This window comes from Carcharodon carcharias, chromosome 12 (assembly GCF_017639515.1).
Source record: "Carcharodon carcharias isolate sCarCar2 chromosome 12, sCarCar2.pri, whole genome shotgun sequence".
NCBI classification, from domain to species: domain Eukaryota; kingdom Metazoa; phylum Chordata; class Chondrichthyes; order Lamniformes; family Lamnidae; genus Carcharodon; species Carcharodon carcharias.
This window is the reverse complement of record NC_054478.1, coordinates 138,031,348-138,055,154: the sequence shown is the minus strand read 5'-3', so window position 1 is coordinate 138,055,154 and position 23,807 is coordinate 138,031,348. Positions and strand designations below refer to the sequence as shown.

The 23,807-nt window shown below is 40.9% G+C and overlaps 1 protein-coding gene across 7 annotated transcripts in view; it reads right to left on the bottom strand.

Annotated features, from left to right (window-relative positions):
• agap1 (ArfGAP with GTPase domain, ankyrin repeat and PH domain 1) overlaps positions 1-23,807 on the bottom strand; it is a 689,020-nt gene that overhangs the window by 435,567 nt on the left and 229,646 nt on the right. For 5 of the 7 annotated variants that reach the window (XM_041200790.1, XM_041200791.1, XM_041200792.1 and 2 more), the window contains exon 1: positions 14,831-16,779. The exons of the other annotated variants lie outside the window; for them this stretch is intronic. In XM_041200790.1, the coding sequence (XP_041056724.1) occupies positions 14,831-16,385 (1,555 nt within the window). In that variant the 5' untranslated portion in view covers positions 16,386-16,779. Of the gene's footprint in view, positions 1-14,830; positions 16,780-23,807 lie in introns of those variants that run through there. 7 annotated transcript variants of the gene reach the window in all.

Sequence of the window (23,807 nt, the reverse complement as noted above, 5' to 3'; positions counted from 1 at the left end):
TAATAACACTTGTGGAATGCCTAGCATGTTTCACTATGTTAAAGGCACTATATTAATGCAAGCTACTACTTTTTAACAATAGGTCACAAAAGATGTGAGTGTTTACAGGTTCTTCCAGGGATAAGGATGCATCACAGCTACTTTAAAAAAAATGCTTCTTGTCACTACTTAATCCGTCGAGGGCCATATTAATACAGTCCTCCTCAGGTTACAAGAAATACCCTGGGATCTTTCCAGGGATCACAATTTGCTTTCTCCAAATATTTCTGCTGTGAGCCCTGTATCGTGCCCAAAAAAAGTATGGAATGTGCAGTATTACAGTCCCATTCCAGTATTTGTCAAGTTTTATAAACAGAGGCTCAGAGCTTTTTACACTTAGCCTAGCATTTGGGATACTAACAGAAAGTCACATCTTCTGTGCAATATACTGACCTGACCATCTAGTGACCTCCTGCTGGAAGTCTGGGCATTTACAAGCACTAGGTCAAGTGGAGCCGGAGACGGGCTGAGAGTCCATATATGCTCCCCGTTCAGATACGTACATGAAATACGGTTACACGGCCACAGTAAATGCCATGATCTATACTCTGGATACAAGCATGATTGAAAAGTCACATACATATATACCTTCAAGGTTACTCCTGCCATTACAGATTACAAGGTCTCACTGTCACAGATGTCAGAGGTAGCTGAGCAAAATTTCAGGTTATTGGGGCTATAGTACAAAGACTACTTAAAATAATAAATACAGTGTTAAGAATTAAGAAATTAAGAAAGCACACACAATTCTGCTCACCATTAAAAGTGCGCATATACTTTCCATTGCACAATAATTTAAGTACAGATCCCATGCTACTTTTAATCTCCTTAATCTAATAAAAGTCAATGCCTTAATATCTTTACTCCTTTTAACACAACACAATAACTTATTTAGTTAGATGTGACTCCAAGCGAGAGATCAGGTATACAGCGAATATGTTCAAGGTTCTCTCACGTACAGCGTGAGCTTAGTTTAGTACACACTCGAGAATTCAAGCATAAATCTACCTACCAATAAAACATAGCCTGCACAAGCCTCGCTTTGCCCAAACTAATAAACCAAGAAATGATAAGATTTATGCAGCCATTTGATGTCCTGCATATATTATGTTAAAGATCAAAATGTGCCATGTTTAGATCTCCAACAGACCAGCAGGAATGTATGGACTCAGTGTGACCAACTCTATTAGTCATTTTATTATATTCACATTTCTCACCTTGAGGTTTTCAACCCTTTTAACTCTCTTGCATCTAATTATTTTTGAGGTTCAATCCTTCAAGGTTTCTTGCTTTCAGTTTTTTTTAAAAGGGAGAATCACTATTTCAATCTCAATATAAAATCTACACAGAACACAACTCAAAAATAAATCACTCCTTGCTAAAAAACCATAGCCAAAACATTAGCTGGATGTGAGCATATTTAATTTTAAGCTGTAATTTATGAAAACACATGCCTGAAGTAAATCATTAAATTTATGAGATAGCATTAGTTATGAAGGTGTAACTTCTTCTCACTTCCTTTACTTAATTTGCAGAACTGCAATTCCACTTATTACAGTAATTGGGTTCTAGTTGCCAGGGCCAGAAATAATGTGTGGGTGAGTGAGTGAGACACAACACACATGCAAGAAAGAGAAAAAAAGGGCAGTGAAAGAAAAAGAGATTTGCCTCCTATATATACACAGCTCCCACCCAATCCCAACCTGCATCAGACTCCATATGAAAGTAGAGTGACTAAATCTAATCACAGTTCCCTAGACTCATGTAAAAGTGAGCTCCCACAGCACACAGTCAATTGGTACTGTCACACAGTTAGTGCACCTTATGCTGCAAGAGCGAAGCATGTGGCATTGGTAGCACATTCAAACAGAAATTGCCTAAACAGCACGTTCTGTTCAACCCACCCTCAAGGAAGAAACAACTGTGTTTACAGAAGCTACGCCACTGTCACTGATTTACGCACTTTCTGAACCTTGAAATGTGCTTAAGCATTATAAGCCAAAATATCACAAGCTTCCATGCCTTGGATAACACAGGTTATATACAAAGTCATTTCACAGCAAATGACGTAATATAAAAAAGTGGCAGAAAATTTACGGAACAGTTGCAAATGTCAGAATTGCATTATTTGAGTTGCAATTCATTAAAAGCCTCACACAACCTAACATTAGTGCTTTGACCCATAAATAAGCCTCCGACACACAGGCTGGGGATGACAAAGGGAAAGATATTTAAGCTTTATTAGTCACCATGTAGCCCGCAACACTGCAATGTGACATCTGAAGTCTGTGTGATCATTCACTGTTTGACTAGATGCTCTCAGCCTTCAGATTTACCAAACGCACCTCAAATACTTGGGTTGTGCATTACGAACACACACACTGAAGATGGCCTCTGCAATGTGCCTTTGTCATAACCTTTACTCTCAGCCATCCAATTATCTTGCTTAGTAGGCTAGGTTAGAACTGGTTTGATTACTCAAGCATGTAAAGGCAGCACAAAGCACTGTGACTACAGAGCTCCCTAACCACAAAACATAGAGCTACATCGCAGAAGAGACAGGAGTGCAGACTAAAACAGTGCTAGTGTGGCCCCAAGAACAACACTTAATAGACTCTTAACTTTTGGCTGGAATAATTATGGTACACAAAGTAAAAGCGCGTTGTGGTTACGACTTAGCGCAAAACAGTTTTGAAATTTGCTTTCCCTTTACTCAATCAGAAAACATATTCTGACCCCAGTACAATCCATGGAGGGCTCAACTACTTATATCGCCTTGGAGAGAAGGTACATTTGTTTCTGCCCCAAATTTCGGAAAGTTGAGGTACTGAGCACTGTCAAAACATTTGTTTTTGCCATTTCAATTTAGAGTCCAAGCTCTGACCTCCCACTGGCTGTAGGAGTCATGCACCACCTGAAACGAGTATGAAGACAGTTCAATGCAGGACTTAGTTGATATGAGCCAAATGTCCCCAATATAATTTTTAAAAGTGTTCAATTATAGAAAACAGTAGCTCAGGGGCTTTATTTTGAATTTGTTGTTACATTGCAGCAAGCACTGACTTCTGTCATGTTGATGTAAGGCACTCAAACAAAAAAATTAAAGTTCTGAAATGAATCTCATCAGAAATTAACAGGCAAGTAATGTGCGTTTTTTTAATGGAAGACCGAAAAACAGTTATTTTTGGGAGGAAAAGATAAATTGTTTTGCAGCCAAACCCAAGCAATTATAAGAAAAGCTGAACAAAAGATTGAACAGTCTAGATGTGCATATTCAATAAAAAGGGCAGAGCCTTACCAAGTTTGAATGTTACAGGGAATGCACATGCAAAACATTTACCTATTTTCTCTAGTATAAGATCTTAGCTTTAACCTCAAAAATCACAAACATCCTCTCTGTTCCCCAAACTCTAATTATTTAAAGCAACAGCAAACAAAAACAAATACAGCAATGACTGACATGAGCCACTGATGGGGAATTTAAACAAAGGATTGAAAGCCAATTGCCCTCGAATAGTCAGCCAACCAAAATGCAACAATATCACAAGAACATTCTCACCAGCCTTCTTGCTGAAAAATGTAAACACACTTGCTATAAAATTACCCCAACTACTGTGGGCTTCCAAATTCAGAAATTCTCAATGTGAAAGGCACAATGCTACATCAAACAGTGAAATAGGTACACTTCAGAAGGCAGTCTGTGTAAGACCTGAAAATGCAGGGTAAATACAATAATCATCTGATCCCAGTCCCCTTGTGAATTATATTTAACATAACGAAAACCACTGCGAGCCACATCAATGCAGTGTAATAAGAGATATATCAATACAAACCTCCCAGGAGAAAAATCTTTTCTTTCATTTTCACAATTCAAAACTGCCATCTATTGTTCCAGCTGCCCTTCTTACTAACTCAGAACCAAAAATTATTAGGGAAACAATAGCCTCCATTTCTTCATTTGGATCACAATGCACAGGAAGTAAAAGAGGTCACAAAATCACCAATAATTACCGAACACAGTCTTGAAGTTAATTACATTCTGATTTTGACCAACATTGCTACAGAAATGATAATGGAGTACTCTTGTGAACAAGACGACAGTCATCCTAATGAAAGATGCAGATGCTGCTATAAGATAATGCAAAACTGATGTTTTTTATAAAAATTAGTACCCCAACACTAGATTAAGGACAACTTAATTTTGCGGTGTTATGGATTATGACAAAGATTTTTTTTAATTTGCTTGCCGTATGACTTACTGTTTTACTACAGAAAATAGTAACTTCCTGTAGCTGCCTTTCAAGGACAGTGTCACAAAAGATAAGATAGAAAGTGGTTAACTAATCTCAGTTTAAGACTACATGTTTTGGATCATATGGCAGGACTTCCAAAAATTGCCTTGCTTCTTATCAAGACAAGGGATTTACGTTGCAGGTTGGGTTAGACTGACAACACAGCAATGCCTCATTTCAGGAAACCATAATTCACATGAATGTAACTACTGAGGGTCTCAGGCTACATAACCAAGGGCAGGGCGTCACACCAACAGACCAAGCTTAACTTCACCTGGTATCCATATATATGTCTCAGACTGAATTGTTCCACAGAGAGCCAGCATAGGCTCGATGGGCCAAATGGCCTCCCTCTGTGCCGCTATGATTTACGACCTCAGACTACATCAACCGGGGTTCCCACTGCAGCTTTACTGATTGCTGCTCAGAACGATATTGGTAATTACACCACAACAGATAGCAATCAGGCAGCAGGAACCAGAGTCGATTCCCCATCCCTCTGAGGTAAATCATTGCCAACTCTCCAATCCCCAGTGTTGTGCCTTAGAGACATGAACAGTGTAGAGAGGGATCAAACAGTTCATACAACTTAGTGCCATACAATACAGCATTTATAGCCACTAAACCACAACAGGTTTTTTTTTTTAAATACAGATTAAAGGGAAATGTCCTATCAAAATGCTCAGTATTATTTTACTGCAACATTATACATTTAAGTTATCAAACACGATTATTGTAAACATTATTACACAATCTTGTGAGACAGCAGAATTACATTTCTGCACTTACTTTTCAAGTTTATCATTTCCACATAATACATGTTAGAATACAGTCATAGTCAACTTGGAGGATATATACATAGTGTTTTCAAATCAACAGAACCTTAGTCAAGCATTGTGCAACTCAATCTAAATGGAAAAGACTGAGTGTATTGTCATATACAGTCTAAGGATCTCTGGGTTTGAGCCAGTTACCAAGCCTCATCATTGGTACCAGTGCCTTTTCATCCAATCGATAATAGAAGGTTGATTAAACTCTAGGAGAATGGCAATTGCAGAAATCCCGCCACTGTTGCATTTTGCTGCTGCAATTAAAACAGCACCTTCTCCAGGCAGGAAAGCAACAACAATTATCAGAATTACTTTGTCGGATGATTCAAGGGAGAAAAGTATCATGCAAGTTTGACATTACAAAAAAAAGTACAACCCCAAATAGGTGCACAACACCTATTGTCCTCTCTTCTTACGTGGCAGAAGGTTGTTCTGCTCCTCCTCCTGTTATTAATCTCTGGTGAAAAATATGAGGACAGACCAATTATTCCACATTATTTGTGAACAGTGTTCTTCAGCACTGTATGCTACGCTGAGTGGAACCAAATTCAACTGAGCTCCACTGTTTAGGCTCATCCAACTTAAATTTAATCCCAACTGGAGAAATTCTCCAGTTCTTTGAGGTAGCTGTGAAGAACTTGCAGGCATGGATGGGGAAAATGGCCCACAGTGCTTGACAGAGGAGAGGTCACCAAAAGCAAGGTTGAAACTACAGTTTTTAAAGATGGAGAGAGAATGTGGATTGGTTTAGAGCTCAAGTGCTAGACAGTATGGCCAAGATGGTCAAAGGCTCTTCCAATGATGGTGGCGGGCAAATGTTAACCCACTTCCAAGTGGATGCAAATCCAAAGCACAAAGCTACCCAGAACTAAGCACAAACTGGCACAATATTAATTATCTTGCTCAAGAAAGACCACAAGAATGACCAATACGGGAAGCAGCAACAGCTTCAGTGCAGGAGGGGAAGTGATTAAGGAACGTGATGGGCTTAATTGGTCACCTCAAATATCTCTCATCATGACTTCCACCTGTGGTGGCCCCTATAGCCATCAATATTTAATTCTGGTGTCCAGATGTTCTATCACTTTCCAGATACAAGTTTGAAAAGACCAACTCTGCCAAAGTACTGCTGGGTGTCCTTCATCATTCCATTCCTGTAATATTATAATTAATAAATTTTAAATGATATTTTCACTTTTAATATAAATATATGCAAAAAATGTCCAGTGAGGTATGACTTACAAGTCACTCATGGCACTTACACCCACACTCACGTTGACCAGGCCAGTGCTCCAGTCAGGCCTCCCAGCTTCATAACAGGTCTTCCATTTCTCATACAGCTCAATCTATTTTTAGCCATAAATGCTCTTTTTTCCTAATCTAACCAGACAAAGCAAGATGAAAATTGTGGTACTGTTTAATCTGTTCATGAGCTATTATTCCAGAACAACTGGTACAGGAATCGAGAAAGAGGTGAGGGAGCACTGCAAACATTCCAACTCAATCAGTGACCTGAGACAAGCCATTTTTTTGGGAGGGGACCTTATTTTTGCTGAACGATGTAGATTTTAATCTCTTAAACTTATCAAGCAAGTAAGCAAACAAATAGATCTGGCAAAACAATAAAGTTTGATAAAGCACAGTACAGCTACGAAAGAGAAGGTGAATGGGTCAATGAGCAGTGCGATGCCTGAAAAGGTAGATACAATGCTGCATTCCAGAAATTGTTCACTGATTGAGCAAGGAGTGACGAACAATCAGTAAGGCTTTTCCTCTCTTGACTACTGACAAAAAAAGTGCAATCTTTTAAAAGCCTGAGCTTTAAAGGCACATTGTGAAAAATAATTAAGTATCACAATGAAAAAAAATATGAACACGTGCAGCAAGTAATTTGCCACACTAACAGTTTTAACAGTTCTAACAGAATTAGACTGTTATCTGAAAAGGAAGAATGTGCAGGGTTACGGGGAGAAGGCAGGGAATTAGAACTAGGTGAGTTGCTCAATCGGAGAGATGGTGCAGGCACGATGGGCTAAATGGCCTCCTGCACCGAAACAATTCCATTTTCCTTCCACTTTCAAGTTACAACTGCTTTTTTAAAAAAATATACGTTACAGCTGTCAAACACTGCAGCTTTGATTCTTTTTAATAAATCTGAAGCTTTAATTATACAATAACCTAAACTGAGCTTCAAAAATAACTCATTGCAAGGGAGTGGCTTTCAGACCCACGTGTGAAATGTGATAAGCGCCAGCCCCCAGCAATAACCGAAATCTTTCTTTCCTTCCTTAAAATTAAGTTTGCAAATGGTCCAAATAACAAAGTACGTATTTGCTGAAGTTCTACTCAGTAAACCCCTCACCAATGGATGAGAAAGACCATCAGTTTGTTTTGTCCCACATGTGGTTGGAATAGTGCAAAGGCATTACTGACTGTACAGAAGTGCCTTTTTGACCTACAATAAACTTAAGTTCATCCGTTAACTGCATGTCCTTACTTGCACCAAGTCCTGTTCACCCATCAACTCTGTGTTTACTGACCACCACTGGCTCCCAGTTGAGCAATGCCTCGATTTTAAAATTCTCACCCTTGTTTTCAAATCGCTCCATGGTCTCTCCTCTTCCCGCCTCTAGCTCCACAACGCTCAGAAATATGTGCGCTCCCCCAAATCTGGTCTCTTGTACATCCCTGATTTTAATTGCTCCGCAGGTGGTGGCTGTGCCTTCAATTGCCGAAGCCCCAAGCTCTGGGGTCCCTCCCTAGACCTCTCAGTCCTTCTTTAGGACACTAAAAACCTATCTCTTTGACCAGGTTTTTGGTCATCTGCCTTAATATCCCTTTATGGGTGTCATGCTTTGTTTGATAAAGCTCCCATTAAGCTTTTGGGACATTTTACTATGTTAAAGGTGTCATATAAATGCAAATTGTTGTCTCAGTTGTTAACCTGTTCAACAAGTCAATAAAACATATAGAGTCATGAGGTACCATGGAAGCTTGAAAGTATTGGTAACATGGAATATAATTATGGCAATATGCAGAGCACAATGGAAGAAAACGTAACCTGCAAAAAAATATCTTGTTGCAGCGCGCTCTTCATTCCAATTAATTATAACCGCTGCAGAACATAATTGATGCATTCCTAATAAAAACATTGAAAAGCCAATTCTGTGATCAACTGGAATCTAGTGGCAACATCTTTGTTGATGTGACTGTAAAAGTCCAGCTCATAGTGAAATAAATATTAGAATCCAAAATAAACTTCTCTCTCTTTCCACAATGAACTTTTGAGGATTCTGTAATGCCAAGGCACTGGTGCATGCTCGCATATCAGGTTCACATGATCTGCCAGGTTATCAAAATCATAAATTTGGTCATCTAGCCAAAAATCCGGTATTTCTGCTTCTGAAGTGATAACAGTATTGGGAAAATACAAATATATACGCACCGATAGTCATCTCATTAGGGAATTAGAACTTGGTAGTCTCCTGCTGGGGCACAGAACTGGAGAGCAAGAGCAGACTCCAGTGCAAGGAAAGAAGATAGAGCACTCAAGATGGTAATGGGCTTGGGGCATAAAAGGTCAAGAGGGCCTTAAAAGTGGCAGCAAACCTTGACTTAGTGGGGAGAAAAGTGCCAGCTTGAACTAACAAGGAGAAGGTTGCCAGTATGAAGAAAGGCGAGGTTGGGGGGGGGTGGTAGTGGTGGTGGAGGGGTTCAGCTAGAGGAGCGCCTCTATGAAAGGATAAGGAGCTGGATGGAGGGCTGTGTTTCTGAACTGAGTCTGGGGCGGGAAAGTGCTTTTGAACGGAGGGGCATTGAGAAGTAGGAAAGCTTAAGTTTATGGTAGGTGAAAGAGGCACTTCAGTAAAGTAGTCAGTAATGTCTTTCCACTATTGCACGATTCCAACTACATGTGGGAAAGTGACTGTTGTGAAATACTTGGACTAAGTTACAATCTGATTATTCTGTTAAAAATACAAACATAAAAATAGTAACAAAACAAATGAATCATAGCTCATCATTCTAATTGAAAAATTCACAATTCTCCAGTGGAGCGCATTTGGGGGCCCTTTGAATTGTAGGTCTTCATTTTTAGACTTAAACCACATTTGTTTTATTTAGCTATTTTGACAGTTAGAATTCCTCTCGAGGTTTTCACATACTTATTATCTTATTCTGATGATACAATTTAAGCTCCAATTCCAGTGAAACGACTTGTTTTCAGGGCTGTGCTTCTATTGGCAGCTTGTTTAGAAGCAGTTGATAGCCTTTGATAGTTTTCTAGGTTTGGCATTTATGAAGATCCTGGCTGAATCTTGCCACATATTTACCCGCCACAGCTCACCATATCCATCACTCAACACCCTGCAGTCCTTTAGAGAAGCTGTTACTTGTTGTACATTGAACAGAGACACAGGACTGACATCACTAAAATAATTCCCAAAATATCAAACAGGTCAGCAGTATTTTTCCCCCGTTTTCTCCTCGCCTGACAGCCCAGACACATTTTGGAATGCAGTTCCACAGTCAATGAATGCCTTCTGATACCTCATCCAAGCATCCATTCCTCACCTGCAAGGCTAGACAATAAATGCCAGCAGGCTATCCCTTGATGGGAGAGCAATGGGATTGAACCCCATCCTGCTCTGACCCATCATGGATACACAAGCATTTTCTCCAGCAAGGATCACTGGAGGTCAGTCAGGATTGGTCACACTGGCTCTATCTAGCCTCAAAAAAATTCACCACGAAATGCAACTCCAGCTGACAACAGCTAACGCATTGCACACAGCTCATTAATCTGGAACTGTAGTAGATCAATCCCACACAGGATAGTGCATTTAACAATATACTGATCTGGGTGTGAGGTAGTGTTGAGAGACTTAGCACAGGGTTTGTTTAAATTATCAATGCAAACAAACATTCATCATGGAAAATGTAATAGATTTATTTTAAGATAAATTTAATTGGTATAATTTAAATACTATAAAGAGTTCACAAAGTTCCAGCATGTACTGTATGGTACTACACAAATATAACACTAAACCAGCCAGAACAGAAACAGAAATGGCAAAAACATTCTATAAATATAATGCTATAAAGTAATTAATTTGTCCACTAGAGACAATAATTTGGGACAAAATTAATAGTCACTTGGACAAATGCAGGTTACTTAAGAAAGCCAGCATGGATTTCTTCATGGAAAACTAACTTGATGGAATATTTTGAAGAGGTAACAGAGAGGGTTGATGAGGGAATTGCAGTTGATGTGGTGTACATGGACTTCCAAAAGGCATTTGATACAGTGCCACACAACAGACTTGTGAGCAAAGTTGTAGCTCATGAAATAAAAGGGACAATGGCAAAATGGATACGGAATTGGCTGAGTGACAGGAAACAAAGAGTTGTGTTTAATGGATTGTCTTCAGGACTGGAGAAAAGTTTCTAGTGGAATTCCCCAGGGTTAGTGTTGGGACCTCTGCTTTTCCTCATATATGTTAATAACCTAGATGCTGGTGTACAGGGGACAATATAAAATAAAGGGTACAATTCTCAAGGGGGTTAAGGAGTAGGGGGACCTGGGCGTATATGGGCATAATTCATTGGAGGTGGCAGGACAGATTGAAAGAGCGGTTAATAAAACAAACAGTATCCTAGGCTTTACTAATAGGGGCATAGAGTACAAGAGCAAGAAGGTTATGCTGAATTTCTGTAAGACACCAGTTCAGCCTCAGCTGGAGTATTGCTTCCAGTTCTGCATGCTGCTCTCTTAGGAAGGATGCAAAGACACTGGAAAAGGTGAAGAAAAGATTCAAAGAAAGACTCAAGGGATAATGAATTTCAGTTATGAAGACAGATTGGAGAAGTTAAGACTGTTTTCCTTGGAAAAACAGCTGAGAGGAGGTCTGATAGGGGTATTCAAAATCATGAGGGGTCTGGACATAGATTGGGAGAAACTGTTCCCACTTGTGTAAGGATCAAGAACGAGGGAGCATGGATTTAAAAGTAATTGGTAAAAGAAGCAAAAACGGCAATAGGAAAATCTTTTTCACACAACAAGTAGTTAAGGTCTGGAGCATTGCCTGAGAGTTCAGTGGAAGCAGGTTCAATCAAGGCATTCAAAAGGGAATTAGAGTGTTATCTAGAAAGGAAGAAAACATGCAGGGTTATGGGGAGAAGGCGGGGGAATAGCACTAGGTGAATTGTTCATTCAGAGAGCTGGTGCAGACACAATGGGCCAAATGGCCTCCTTCCATACTGTAATAATTCTCTGATTCTGTAAATTCTATCAGGGTATACCAAATTCTCAAACTGACTAAAGGTCTTCCCATTCTTGATCAAAATTATAACAGATTATCCATTATTTTCAGTGGCTTAATTGAAATTCTAGTAGTTGATGGTGTAAGCCTTTAAGCAAAGTGTCAGAGGGCCATTTGATCTTTGAAACTAAAACTATTTTAAAACAGACAGGTAAAGAATATTTCATATCAGAGCCCAAAATGAGCAGATCTGAAACTCTTCACTTTTCATGTGATTATGATATTCACAGCCTAGTATGACTAAAATGATGTGCGATACTTCTGAAACACCATTTTCATGTGCATTTTGTTCTCACGAAGGCTAGATGTAACAGTGCAAGGAAATGGGACGTTTTCAGAACACAATTCAATGCAGGTCAATTTCCCTTTAACCACTGCTATTGTGGGTCATTTGGTAGCACTCTCGTCTCAGCAACAACTTATATTTACATACAAAATAAAATATCCCAAGGTGCTTCAAGGTGATACTTAAAGAGTAAAATTAGTTAACTAGCATTGGTTTGAATTTACTATTGATATTTCATTCAAAAATAATGTAGGAATTTTTTAAAAACTTTAAATCCACACACTAGTTTTACTTTCTTGAGTAATGTTCTTGCATCAGGAGAATTCCGGGCTCTGTAAAGAGAATTAGCATTTTTCTAGTGTAAATCTGCAGAAGGACAAAAGGCACTTGGTGACTTAACCCAGAGGATGAAAGGTGGAGAGAAACTGGTGGTTGTTTTTGTCAAAAATTAACCCATTATTTACTGGGTGACAAGAGAACTGTGCACTGTTACTAGAGTTTAATCTCGACAGAAATACCAATGATCTGAAGAGGTTTAGATTTGAATCATAGCATCAACAAACACTTACTCTGAGTTTCTTGGTGGGAAAGTGGCTCTAGTTTCCAACAACTTATTTAGGTATGGGGTGGTTTAAACCTTCAATGGATTGACCAAATGCAGTCTCTGTTGTACTACCCTGCCTTCCCCATTGAAGGAGGATGTCTGCTGTGAATAGTGTGACAGAGATAATTGGCATTTTAATTTTAAAACAGATATACAAAGTATTGGAGAGGTGTTGGAAGAGGATGGTGTGGTCAAGTAAAAGCTGTTTGCAGCTTTTGACATAATTGACCATATAAAGTATTCTTATGGAAGGATACACTACTATAAATTATAGCACTGTATCTCAGGGTTTGAATATAAAAGTTTCTGTGACATTTTTATACCAGTGCATTACTCACTTCATTCCTGTGACATTCATTCACGCCTTTGTTATCTTTAGACTCAACCATTTCAATGTACTCCTGTCTGGTCTCCCACATCCTATTCTCCCCAAACTTGAGGTTATCCAACACTCTGTCACCTATGAACAAACATGCACCACATCCTCCTCACCATCAGCCCTGTGCTTACTGAACCACACTGGCTCCTCGTCAAGCAACATCTTGATTTTAAAATTCTCATCCTTGTCTTCAAACCTTTCCATGGCCTTGCCCCTCCCTATCTCTGTAAGTTCCTCCAGCCCCACAATCCTCTAAGATATCTGCGCTCATCCTAATTCTGGCCTCTTGTGCATTCCCAATTTTAATTGCTGCAGTTCTGGTGGCTGTGTCTTAAGCTGCCTGAGTCCTAAACTCTGGAATTCCCTTCCTAAGCCCCTCTACTCCACTTTCCTCCTTTAAGACATTCCTTAAAACCTATTTCTTTGATCAAGCTTTTGACCAATCTCCTTATGTGGCTTGGTGTCACACTTAGTTTAATAATGCTCTTGAATCATAGAATGGCTACACCACAGGAGGCAACCATTTGGCTTGTGTCGGTGCCAGCTTTCTTCAACACTGTACAGGTGTGAGGATTAAATAATGTCACTTTTCAGTTTTTATGATAGATCATTTCAAGTACCTATTCTGTTATTTTTTGGCTTAGAGTTGCTACCAAATGACTTTTCCACTTTTCAGGTCTAACAGGGGATTTCCCTTTAGCCACCACAGATGACAATGCAACATCAAATTAGGATTTGATTTTTGCCAAGCCAGTACCCAGTGCTAACGCTCAGCATCTGGAATGCCTTTGAATATTCACGTAGGCTTCAAACCCTAAACAGATCCTGACCTTAATCCTATCTGACCTTAATCTTCTGTGGATAAAGATCTCAACATGGCAGACAGATTAGTAATACCGTTCTCCATCTGATTTCCAAATTACAAGGCTTTCTACAAATCAAACGCCACTTCTGACAGTCACCTTTTAGAAAAGTAATAACTTTTCCAATTCTTGACGGGTCCTAAAATGTAATAGATTCCCATTTATTTACAGCAGCCTTTATGATTGTCTAAAAGCTCGGCTAAGACTCGTTATTTCAAAAACGCATATTTAATTAATACCTGGCAACCATAAACCCATTTGTATTTCTTAAAGTCAATTATGATTATACCTACAAGGTAAAGACTGCAGAAAAGAGTGTGCAACACATAAAGGGCAGATTTAAAACAAAAACACTGTTGGGTGGAAGGAGAGCATATTTTGAAGTTTCAACATCCTATACATTTCAAACATAGTTTAAAATATTCAAATTGAGCAATTTTTTGTAATGATGACAGGATTACAACTATATTGACAATGCCAATGATGACAATGTCTCACAGCTATAAAAGCTATCCAACAAACAAGGGCCAAACAGTAATGTACACCATTCTAATTTCTAGGCAAAATAACAATAAAAACTCAACTCACAAGGCAATTATTTCTATCTCAAGTATTTCATGCACCAAGTTAATGCTTTGTGTAGTTGAAACCCAGACAAATGCAGTAAAATGAAATACACCTCCATATATTTTCATAAAATTGATGTCTTCTGCTGCTTGCGTAATACCACACTTAACATATTTTTCCATCCTGCAGTTACAAGCTTTCCAGCACCCATCATGTGGATTGCTGAATACACATAATGTAACTGCCAACTCAAAAGCTAATTGTCTTGGTTTTTCCCTTCTTCTAAAAGGGAACTGCATCCAATCTATTAGGGGCTTGCATGTTCAGAGCTAAAAGCCCTCATACTATGGTAGAAAACACCTCAACTTGCCACTTCAGTGTCAATCAAACATCACCAGTTATTAACATTCCCTCCAAACTAACTTAAACACAGCACAGTAACGTATGTTATGAATTCATTGTTTTCCACCTACACTAATACATGACCCCAGTGAACCAGTCATTAATTTTCTGCTTTGTGACCCAGTGGCAAGTCCTCTACCTATTTATTTTTGAGGACTCGCTGGGTTATAGCAAAGCCACTGATCAAATTTTCAGAAAACAGGCTTTACACAGTTTCATCAAAGAGCAGAACACTATCAATGCCATACCGTTTTGAGAAATATTTTCATCAATGCTCTCACTGCTAGACTGCTCTAAGGCCGGTACTCCCTTCTTCTGGCTGCGAGCATATCCTTTGGATTTGGCAACATGATCCCGGTGTGATTTTCCATAAGGACTTGTAACAGGTGTTGAAGTACCATCACGCTTTGAGAAAATGCCACTAAAAAACCTGAAGAGTTTGTGCTCCTGGGAGCTGGACCTCACAGCACCTGTTAAAAAGCCATCCCTCCCCATCTCTAAGTTTTCAGAAAGCTTGTGAATGTCACTGTTGTCTAAAGTCCTGTTCTTTCGTTTTCCCCGCTCCCACCGTCCAGGCTCGGAGAGTGGATCCGTTTTATTCAGCACTTCCCCAACATCTAAGGTGTTCCGCTTCTCATTTGTTAAAGGTTCCCCATAGTAAGACTCAGGCTTTTGGACTTTGAATTCGCTTCCAGTCTCCACGCCAGAGAGACAGCTGGAGCTGCCGTGATGTCTCTCCTTCGATAATGCTTTAAACCTCACTAGCTCTCCATTCCAGTGTCTGAAGCTGAAGCTTCTTCTGAGTAAACTTGGATGCCGCTTGTCTGTTGCCATAGACGTCGGGGGAGTTTGTTTGATGGCATCTACGCAAATAGTTGAACAGTCAGATGGCAGAGATGAGCCCACTACTGGGGCAACAGACAGTAAACCATGTTCCCCTTTTGGAGCAATGTGCTTAGAGGAATCAGCCTCTGAACTAGGAGGTGACACTGTTATTAGCTCCTTGTCCCCCAAAGGACTCTTCAGTGAATCATTCGAGTCTCTCTTGATGGTTGTCTCAATTTTCCTCAAAGCTGACTTGCCCCCTGCTCTTGGCGATTTCCTTGGATAAAGTGCCTCTGTATTAATGGACTGTAAAGGTGTTGAGAACTCTTTCACACAAAGGGCTTTGGCTGGATCTCCTCTTCTACTTCCTTCAGTACAAGATCTGCCTTCTTGTTGGTCCTTTCCCTGGTTTGAGATACTGGTAGTCCCAGTAACCTGTTCCTTGGATTCAGCTCCTGTCCCCAGCTTCTCAGTGCAATGGGTCCAATTTTTCTTGTTCTTTAGTTCCACATCCACCGTCGCCAGCATGCTGCTCGGTCTGGCCAAAGTCCCATCTCTGCGCCTCAACGTGACCAGGTCTTTGGTTGGATTGTCCTTGAGTTTGAAGCCCAGATCTCGGGACCTCCTGGCCACCTTTAGCCTGCCCAGTTCCAGGTGGCCAGTGCTGAAGGTCCGAAAGCTCCGAAGATTTGCTTGTGGCTCAAATTCATCATCAGCTTCGCTACACTCAGCTGGGCACTGGCTCCCGGGCTGGTGGGTGCCACTGGGGCAGCCTGGCCTGTCTGGAGCCCCCTCAGATCGGGGGGAAGGTGAAGGTTTGCTGCCAGCCTCGGCCGTGGCTGCCTCCCGTTTGACCAGAGTGAGGGAGATCCGGTAGACGGTCTTCCTCTGAGGAGTCCCCCTCTTCATCATCTCAGGGTAGGGCTCATTGTCCAGCAAGTACATGGCTCCTTCCACCTTCGTCTGTACCTGAAACATCCAACAGTAGGCCACTCAACGGAGGAACATCCAACACTAGGCTGATCAATGGAGGAACATTCAACAGTGGACCACTCACTAGAGGAACATCCAACATTAGACTGCTCAATGGGAAACATCCAACACTGAACCACTCAGTGGAGGAACATCCAACACTGAACCACTGAGTGGAGGAACATGCAATAGCAGAATGCTCCTTAGCGCGTGTGTGTGAATCCAGTCTATGCAGGAGGCAGCGCAGAGACAGAGGCAGGTGTGTGAAAAGCCAGAGCTTGGTGACTGAATGCCATTGATTCCCTCCTTCCCTTGGCAGATAGATGCAAACGAGATTTGGTTCAGTGTTGCATCGCCCGCCTGCGAGCGGGGCGAGGGCACCGGGCACTGAGAGCGGATCCCTGAGCTCGCAGCGAGTGCAGCATCTCGGCAATGAATAGGGAAGCGAGCGCCAGCCCCGGCGTGTTAAAGCACCGACTCCCGGGGGCGGAGGATGAGAGAGTGAGAGAGAGAGAGTGAGAGAGGGAGAGAGAAAGCTGCAAACACCGGCCTGGATCTCCTCCACGCCAATCGGAATGAACTCTGAAAGGGCTTTTCAAATCAAATGCGACAAAGATCAACATTTTCACAGGACTCGGGCTAAACTGCTGCGTTTTTTAAAAAATCTATTAAATGGAGGTTTCCCTCGTTTGCTGCACCAACTCCCAAATCTTGCTGTTTTTTTCTGTCGGTGATCACCTCTAGCCTGCAATTTACTGCAAAATTTGTAGTCAAACTCCTGGCTCAGATATTCTAGCAGAGGCATTAACCGTTTCATTTTAAAATACCTCCATTCGTTAGGGAGTATCAACAAATGTCAACTACCTGCATGATTCCAACATTAAAAGCTTTTCAAAGGCTTCAGTAAATGAAGCAGGAAACTATTTTCATTAAAATTGAGAAAATAATCCCAAGGGTCAACAAACTGGCACTCAAGCTCCTCATCCAATTACTCCAGCCAAAAGTTATACCAGGGTGAGGTGTTGGCTCGGTCTAGTGTTTTGAGAGATTCCAAGAGGATGCTTCCCCACATGGCGGAATTTAAAATTAGGGGCAAGGTTTTAAGTAAGGGGTCTCCCATTTAAGATGGAGATGAGGTGGAATTTCTTCTATCAGAGGGTCGTTGACCCTTGAAATTCTCAACCCCAGTGAGCAGTGGAGGCTGGTCATAGAATACGTTTAAGGTTGAACGAGACAGATTTTTGATCCACAAGGGAATGAAGGATCATGGGCAGCAGACAGGAAAGTGGAGTTGAGACCACAATCAGAGCAGCCATTAGATCTTACTGAATGAAAGAGCAGGTTTAAGGGGCCAAATGGCCTGCTGCTCCCATTGCTCACTGTTGTTTGGTGTGAGGTGAAACCAATGAGGAAGATTGGGGTCCATGTTAACTGATCTCGGGCAGAGTCCTGGTGGCACTACAATTAACAACAGCTTGCACTTATATTGTGCCTTTAATGTAGTAAATCACCCAAGCCCTTCACAGGGGTGATTATCAGGCTTCTTGTTCTTAGGCAGTCCCTCGGGATCGAAGATGACTTGCTGCCATTCTAGTTCAATGGGTTCTGAGATGGCCAGTAGGTTCAATGCACGATCTACAGATTCTGCCACATGCTTGGAAGGTCAGGTAGGTGAGTTATTTGGAGACTCTCTCCAACACCTCAACTTTGCCTCTGCATGTTCCCGACAAAGTCTCTCAACGTGCTCAGTGCCTTCCAGAATAGGCCTTCTTCATTTTGGTCAGTCACAAGTCAGGATCTCTCGAGTCAGTGGGGATGCTTGATCTCTTCAAGGATGCTTTGAGGACATCCCTAAAGCATTTCCACTGCCCTACTGGACGTCTTCTGCAGTGACTGAGTTCAAAGTAGAGCAGTTGCTTCGGGAGTCCGGTGTCAGGCATACAAACGACATGTCCTACCCAACAGAGCTGGTTCTGAGTGATTAGCACCTCGGTGCTGGTCAAGTTGGCTTGGGAGAGGACGCTGCTGTTGGACCATCTTTCTTGTCACCGGATTTGGAGGATCTTGCAAAGGTACAACTGGTGGTACTTATCCACTGATGGTACTTCTCTGCTGGAGGCTGTTCAAGTCTCCGAAGCATATACAAATGCCAGGATCACTGCTACTTAGTAAGCCATGACCTAAGTCTCGGGTTTCAGATCCAGGTCCTCAAATACTCTTCTCAGATGGCCGAAGATTGAACAGGCACAATGGAGGCGATGATGAATTTTGTTATCCATGTCTGCTTTTGTCAAGGGAAAGCTCCCAAGATCTGGAAAAGTATCTGCATTTTCCAGGATCTCACCGTTGATCTTAGCTGATGGGGGAAGATGTTGTGTTGAGGAAGCTGCTTGGGAGATGACTTTAGTTTTCAGAATGTTTAGTGAAAGACCCATTTTCTCATACTTCGGAGATCATTATACAAAATCTAACATAAGCCACATAAGGAGATACTGGGACAGGTGATCAAAAGCATTTAAAAAAGATGGAGAGATTTCAAGAGGCAATTCCAGGGTTCAGGAGCAAGGCAGCTGAAGGTACAGCCACTGATGGTGGAGGGAATAAAACTGGGGACAAATAGGAGGTCAGAATTCAAAGAGCGCAGAGATCATGGAGGACTGGAGGAAGTTACTGAGGTACAGAGGGATGAGACCATGGAGGGATTTGGCTAAAAAAGATGGGTATTTAAAAATGAAGGCATTGCTGGACCAAGAGTCAATGTGGATCAGTGAGGTACGGATGGATATGGGCAACAGAATTCTGGATGAGCACAAATTTAGGGAGGATGTTAAAAGGAAAGCTGCCTAGGAAAGCAATGGAATAGATGAGTCCAGGATGTAACAAAGGCATGCCTACACTAACCGAGCTACAGAGAGAAAACCTCAAACTTGGTGCTGTAGAAAATGCACATGTATGTTAGATGAGGCCAGAATTGGAGTACTGTAGTGTCTGATCTCCCGCACTGTAGAATCGCTTGTTAAACCTTTTAGATTACAAGTTGGAAACTGAGAAGGGTGGAGGTCAAATAAGTTTTACATGGCAAAATACATTTTCTATAATGTTCCTCCTCCCCTCTCTGTTAAATTAAACTTTCCCCTACATGTTTTTCTCTCTGCATTTACACTGAGGAGACCAAGAAAATCTCAGGGCATGCTGCAGTATTACAAACCAGATTATTTTCAAGTGTCAAAGACTAGAAACTCACTTGCTTCAGGAATTATACATGCTAGATTGCTAGACATGCTGCATTCAGAACCAGTGCAATAAAATCCATATTTCTCCTGCATTGCACTTTTGTTTTAATATCATTTAGAAGTTTATATACAAACAATTTTAACCAAGTGAGAAAGTGGCTTTCAATCAACCAACCCTCGATGAGATTGAAAACTTTGTGTTAATATAATCCTACTGCCAAAGAAAAGATTTTAAACATAAAAATAATGCAAGGCATTAAAACATGTGAAATAACAGCAAGGCTTGTGGGAAAATTACTGAAATTCCCTTAATGTAATATGCACCCAATAAGAACTGAATGCTAGGATACAAAATATTACTGATATTCTGGAAGAAATTTAAAGAAATACTTTTTTCTCAAAACAAAAGATCTCCAGAGTTTAAAAAGTTCCTTACTAATAGATTCACTGCATTTTTAGAGCTACGTTCATTACAAAGAGATTCAGTGAAAGAAAAGTCAGATATATTTATAATTAAAAGCCGCTTAATGCCTACTAAAGATGATGCCCAAGTTGTGTACAGACACTGTAAATGTTACATACTAACATATGAATTAGGAGGAGTAGGCCATTCAGCCCCTCGAGCCTGCTCCGTCATTTGATAAGATCATGGCTGATTTGATTGTGGCCTCAACTCTACTTTCCTGTTACTCCCATAACCTTTGACTGCCTTGTTAATCAAGAATCTAACTCAGCCACAAAAATATTCAATGACCCTGCCTCTACTGCTCTCTAGGGAAGAGAATTCCACATGCTCACAACCCTCAGAGAGAAAAAATTTCTTCTAATCTCTGTCCTAAATGAGAGATCTTATTTTCAAACCATGTCCCCCTAGTTCTAGTACCTCGAATGGGAAACATCCTTTCAGCATCCACCCTGTCAAGTTCCCTCAGGATCTTAAATGTTTCAATAAGAACTCAAGTTAAGGCGTCCTTGAAGGTCAGGTAAGATTTTTTTCACATTGCCAGGGCCAGGTAGGCAGTCCCTAGCAATTGGAGGGGTCAACGGTCCAGTGGCACGTCACTGAGTGACAAAAAGATTCTGTAGGGAAGAGGTGTTTAGTTTACTTCTAAATCACACATATGATGAATTACTAATCTTGGAGATGCCATCAAGGGAAATACCAAGCTACAGGTACATAGGAAGCAATGTAAATCAGCTACCAAGTCATCTGATGTCCCTTTTGCAAACGTCCTGCACTGTGACTCAAGTGAGGAATGTATTCAATTTAAAAATGTACCTTAAAATATTCATTTTTCACCACTAACCATGACAAAAAGCCATTGAAAAAAATATACTGGTAACTATCCAGCATTAATGCGATCTATTTTCCCAAGAACTTCCAGCAATTACTGGAATGGGAACAGGAAATCATTTAGAGTCTGAGTAAACAAAATGAATGCCTGCCCCTTTCCATATTTTCATTACTCTTTATTTGTTGCAATTGCTTTTGTAACATGACAAAACCTTTTATTTAGTGTAGGTAATTCTAAATTCCAACAGGTTATGCAGAAACCAGATCTCCTTGTCACAAGATGATAAAGGAAATATTTCACTTAGCAAAGTAAAGCAATTTTAAAAAAGGACAGAAAGTAAGAATGAAGATATTAAATGAGAACCCAAACAATTTTATAAACAGAAAACAAAAGGAAAAAATATTTAAAGAACAAATACTCCTGGACTATGCTGAGAAAGCTTACATCACCCAGAGCCGAAATGTAACAAACTATTGTCCCCAGAATATGTAGTTAAATACGTCTTTTTAAAGAAACCATATGTGCAGCAGATTTGGTGGTCTCTGAATGTTTGCAAGCCTGTTAGCTAACCTCACCAGCAGGCAATCAAATCAAGTCGATTTGTTGCAATCTCATCCTCATGGGAAATTCCTAACACAAAGTCTTTTCTCATAAAACAAAAGGTTATTGGCGTACAGGACAAAACATAAAGCAATTACATTAAGCTAGACTGTAAACTTCACACATCCTTAAAACCATGGGCTTACTACGTTAATATTGTGTGAATAGGACTGCAAAAGCATCACACCCTGCCAGGAGATGTAATTATTTCCTAGTCCATGTATCACTTACCCCTGTCCTTGCTGACCAACATCAGTTCCCAGTCTCCAACACCTCAAAATTAAACTTCTAACTCTCCGGTTTAAATCCCTTCTTGATCTTGCCGACCACAACCCCCTCCCTGCCCCCGTCATTGTCTCCGCAAACTCCTCAAGTCCTATAACCACATCCCACTCAAACTCTCTGCTCCACTGACCCCTTGTGAACCCACCTTCCTTTTGCCCCACCATTGGTAGCCATCTCTTTAATCTCTGTAAACCCATGCTCTGGAATTCCTTCACAATCCCTCCTTCTCATCCTTTAATTCCTTCTTTAAAACCAAAACTTTTATCACCCTCCTAACATACCCTTTGTCTCAGCATCCATTTCTGACTGATTATGTCTCCGTGAAGTACTTTAGGACATTTCTCTATATTGAAGGGGCAATATAATTGCAGAATATTTTGTTATATCTCTGTTGGCATTACAAGGTTTTCAGTTTTCATTGCAGTCGGGTTTTTTCTGCTTTGAAAAGAGACTTAAAGAATTACTAATTTGCAAATACTGAAGGATGTTATTTTAGATTTACATTGCACAATGCTGAGGGAGCACAACTCTGAAAGCACATGGCTGTGTTACAAATAAGGTAGCGCTCGTGTCTCTAGCAGGCAGAATTACAGCCTAAAGAACGGTTTTCCTTCACACCGCTAAAGGTTATTTTTTATTCATTCGTGGGCGTGGCAAGCTAGGCCAGCATTTATTGCCCATCCCTAATTGCCCTCGAGATGGTGCTGGTGAGCTGCCTTCTTGAACTGCTGCATTCCCAGTGGTGAAGGTACACCCACAGTGCTTTTAGGGAAGGAGTTTCAGGATTTTGACCCAACAACAGTGAAGGAACAGGGATATATTTCGAAGCCAGGATGGTGAGTGGCTTGGAGTTCCCAAGCATCAGTTACCCTTGTCCTTCTAGATGGTAGTGGTCGTGAGCTTGGAAGGTGCTATCTGAGGAACCTTGGTGAGTTCTTGCAGTGCATCTTGTAGATGCCACTGTGCATCAATGGTAGAGGGAGTGAATGTTTCTGGATGTGCTGCCAATCAAGCGGGCTATTTTGTCCTGGACTGTGTCAATCTTCTTGAGTGTTGTTGGAACTGCACTTATCCAGGCAAGTGGAAAATATTCCATCTCACACCCCTAATGTGTGCCTTGTAGACAATGGACAGGCTTTGGGGAGTCAGGGGTGAGTTACTCACTGCAGGTTTCCTAGCCTCTGACCTGCTCTTGTAGCCACAGTATTTCTATGGCTAGTCCAGTTCAGGTTCTGATCAATGGTAACCCCCAGGATGTTAACAGTGGGAGATTCAGCGATGTTAACACAATATGGGTTGATAAAGAAGAGCCAGCATGGAGTTCTAAAGGGGACATTGTATTTAACTAACTTGGAGTTTTTTGAAGAGGTAACAGAAAAGGTTGATAAGGGTAATGCTGTTGATGTGGTGTACATGGACTTTGAAAAGGCATTTGACACAGTGCCCCACAACTGGCTTGAGAGAAAAGTTATTGCTCATGGAATAAAAGGGGCAGTAGCAATGTGGATACAAAATTGGCTGAAAAATAGGAAGTAGAGAGTAATGGTCAATGGATATTTTCCGCGCTGGAGGAAGATTTGTGGTGGAGTTCCCCAGGGGTCGGTATTAGGCCCCTTGCTTTTCCTGATATATATTAATGATCTAGATCTTGGTGTGCAGGGGGCAATTTCAAAGTTTGCGGATGATATGAAGCTTAGGAGTGTTGTGAAATGTGAGGAGGATGGTGTGGAACTTCAAGAGGACATAGACAAGATGGTGGAGTGGGTAGATGAAGTTCAAAGTGGTAGGAAGAACATGGAGAGACAATATAAAATAAGGGGTGAAATTTTGAAGGAGGTGAAGGAGCAGAAAGACTTGGGTGTATATGTGCATAGATCATTGAAGGTGGCAGGTCAGGTGGAGAGAGCAGTTAATAAAGCATATAGTATCCTGGGCTTTATTAATAGGGACATAGAATACAAGAGCAAGGTGGTTATGCTGAATTTGTATAAGACACTCGTTAGATCTCAGCTGGA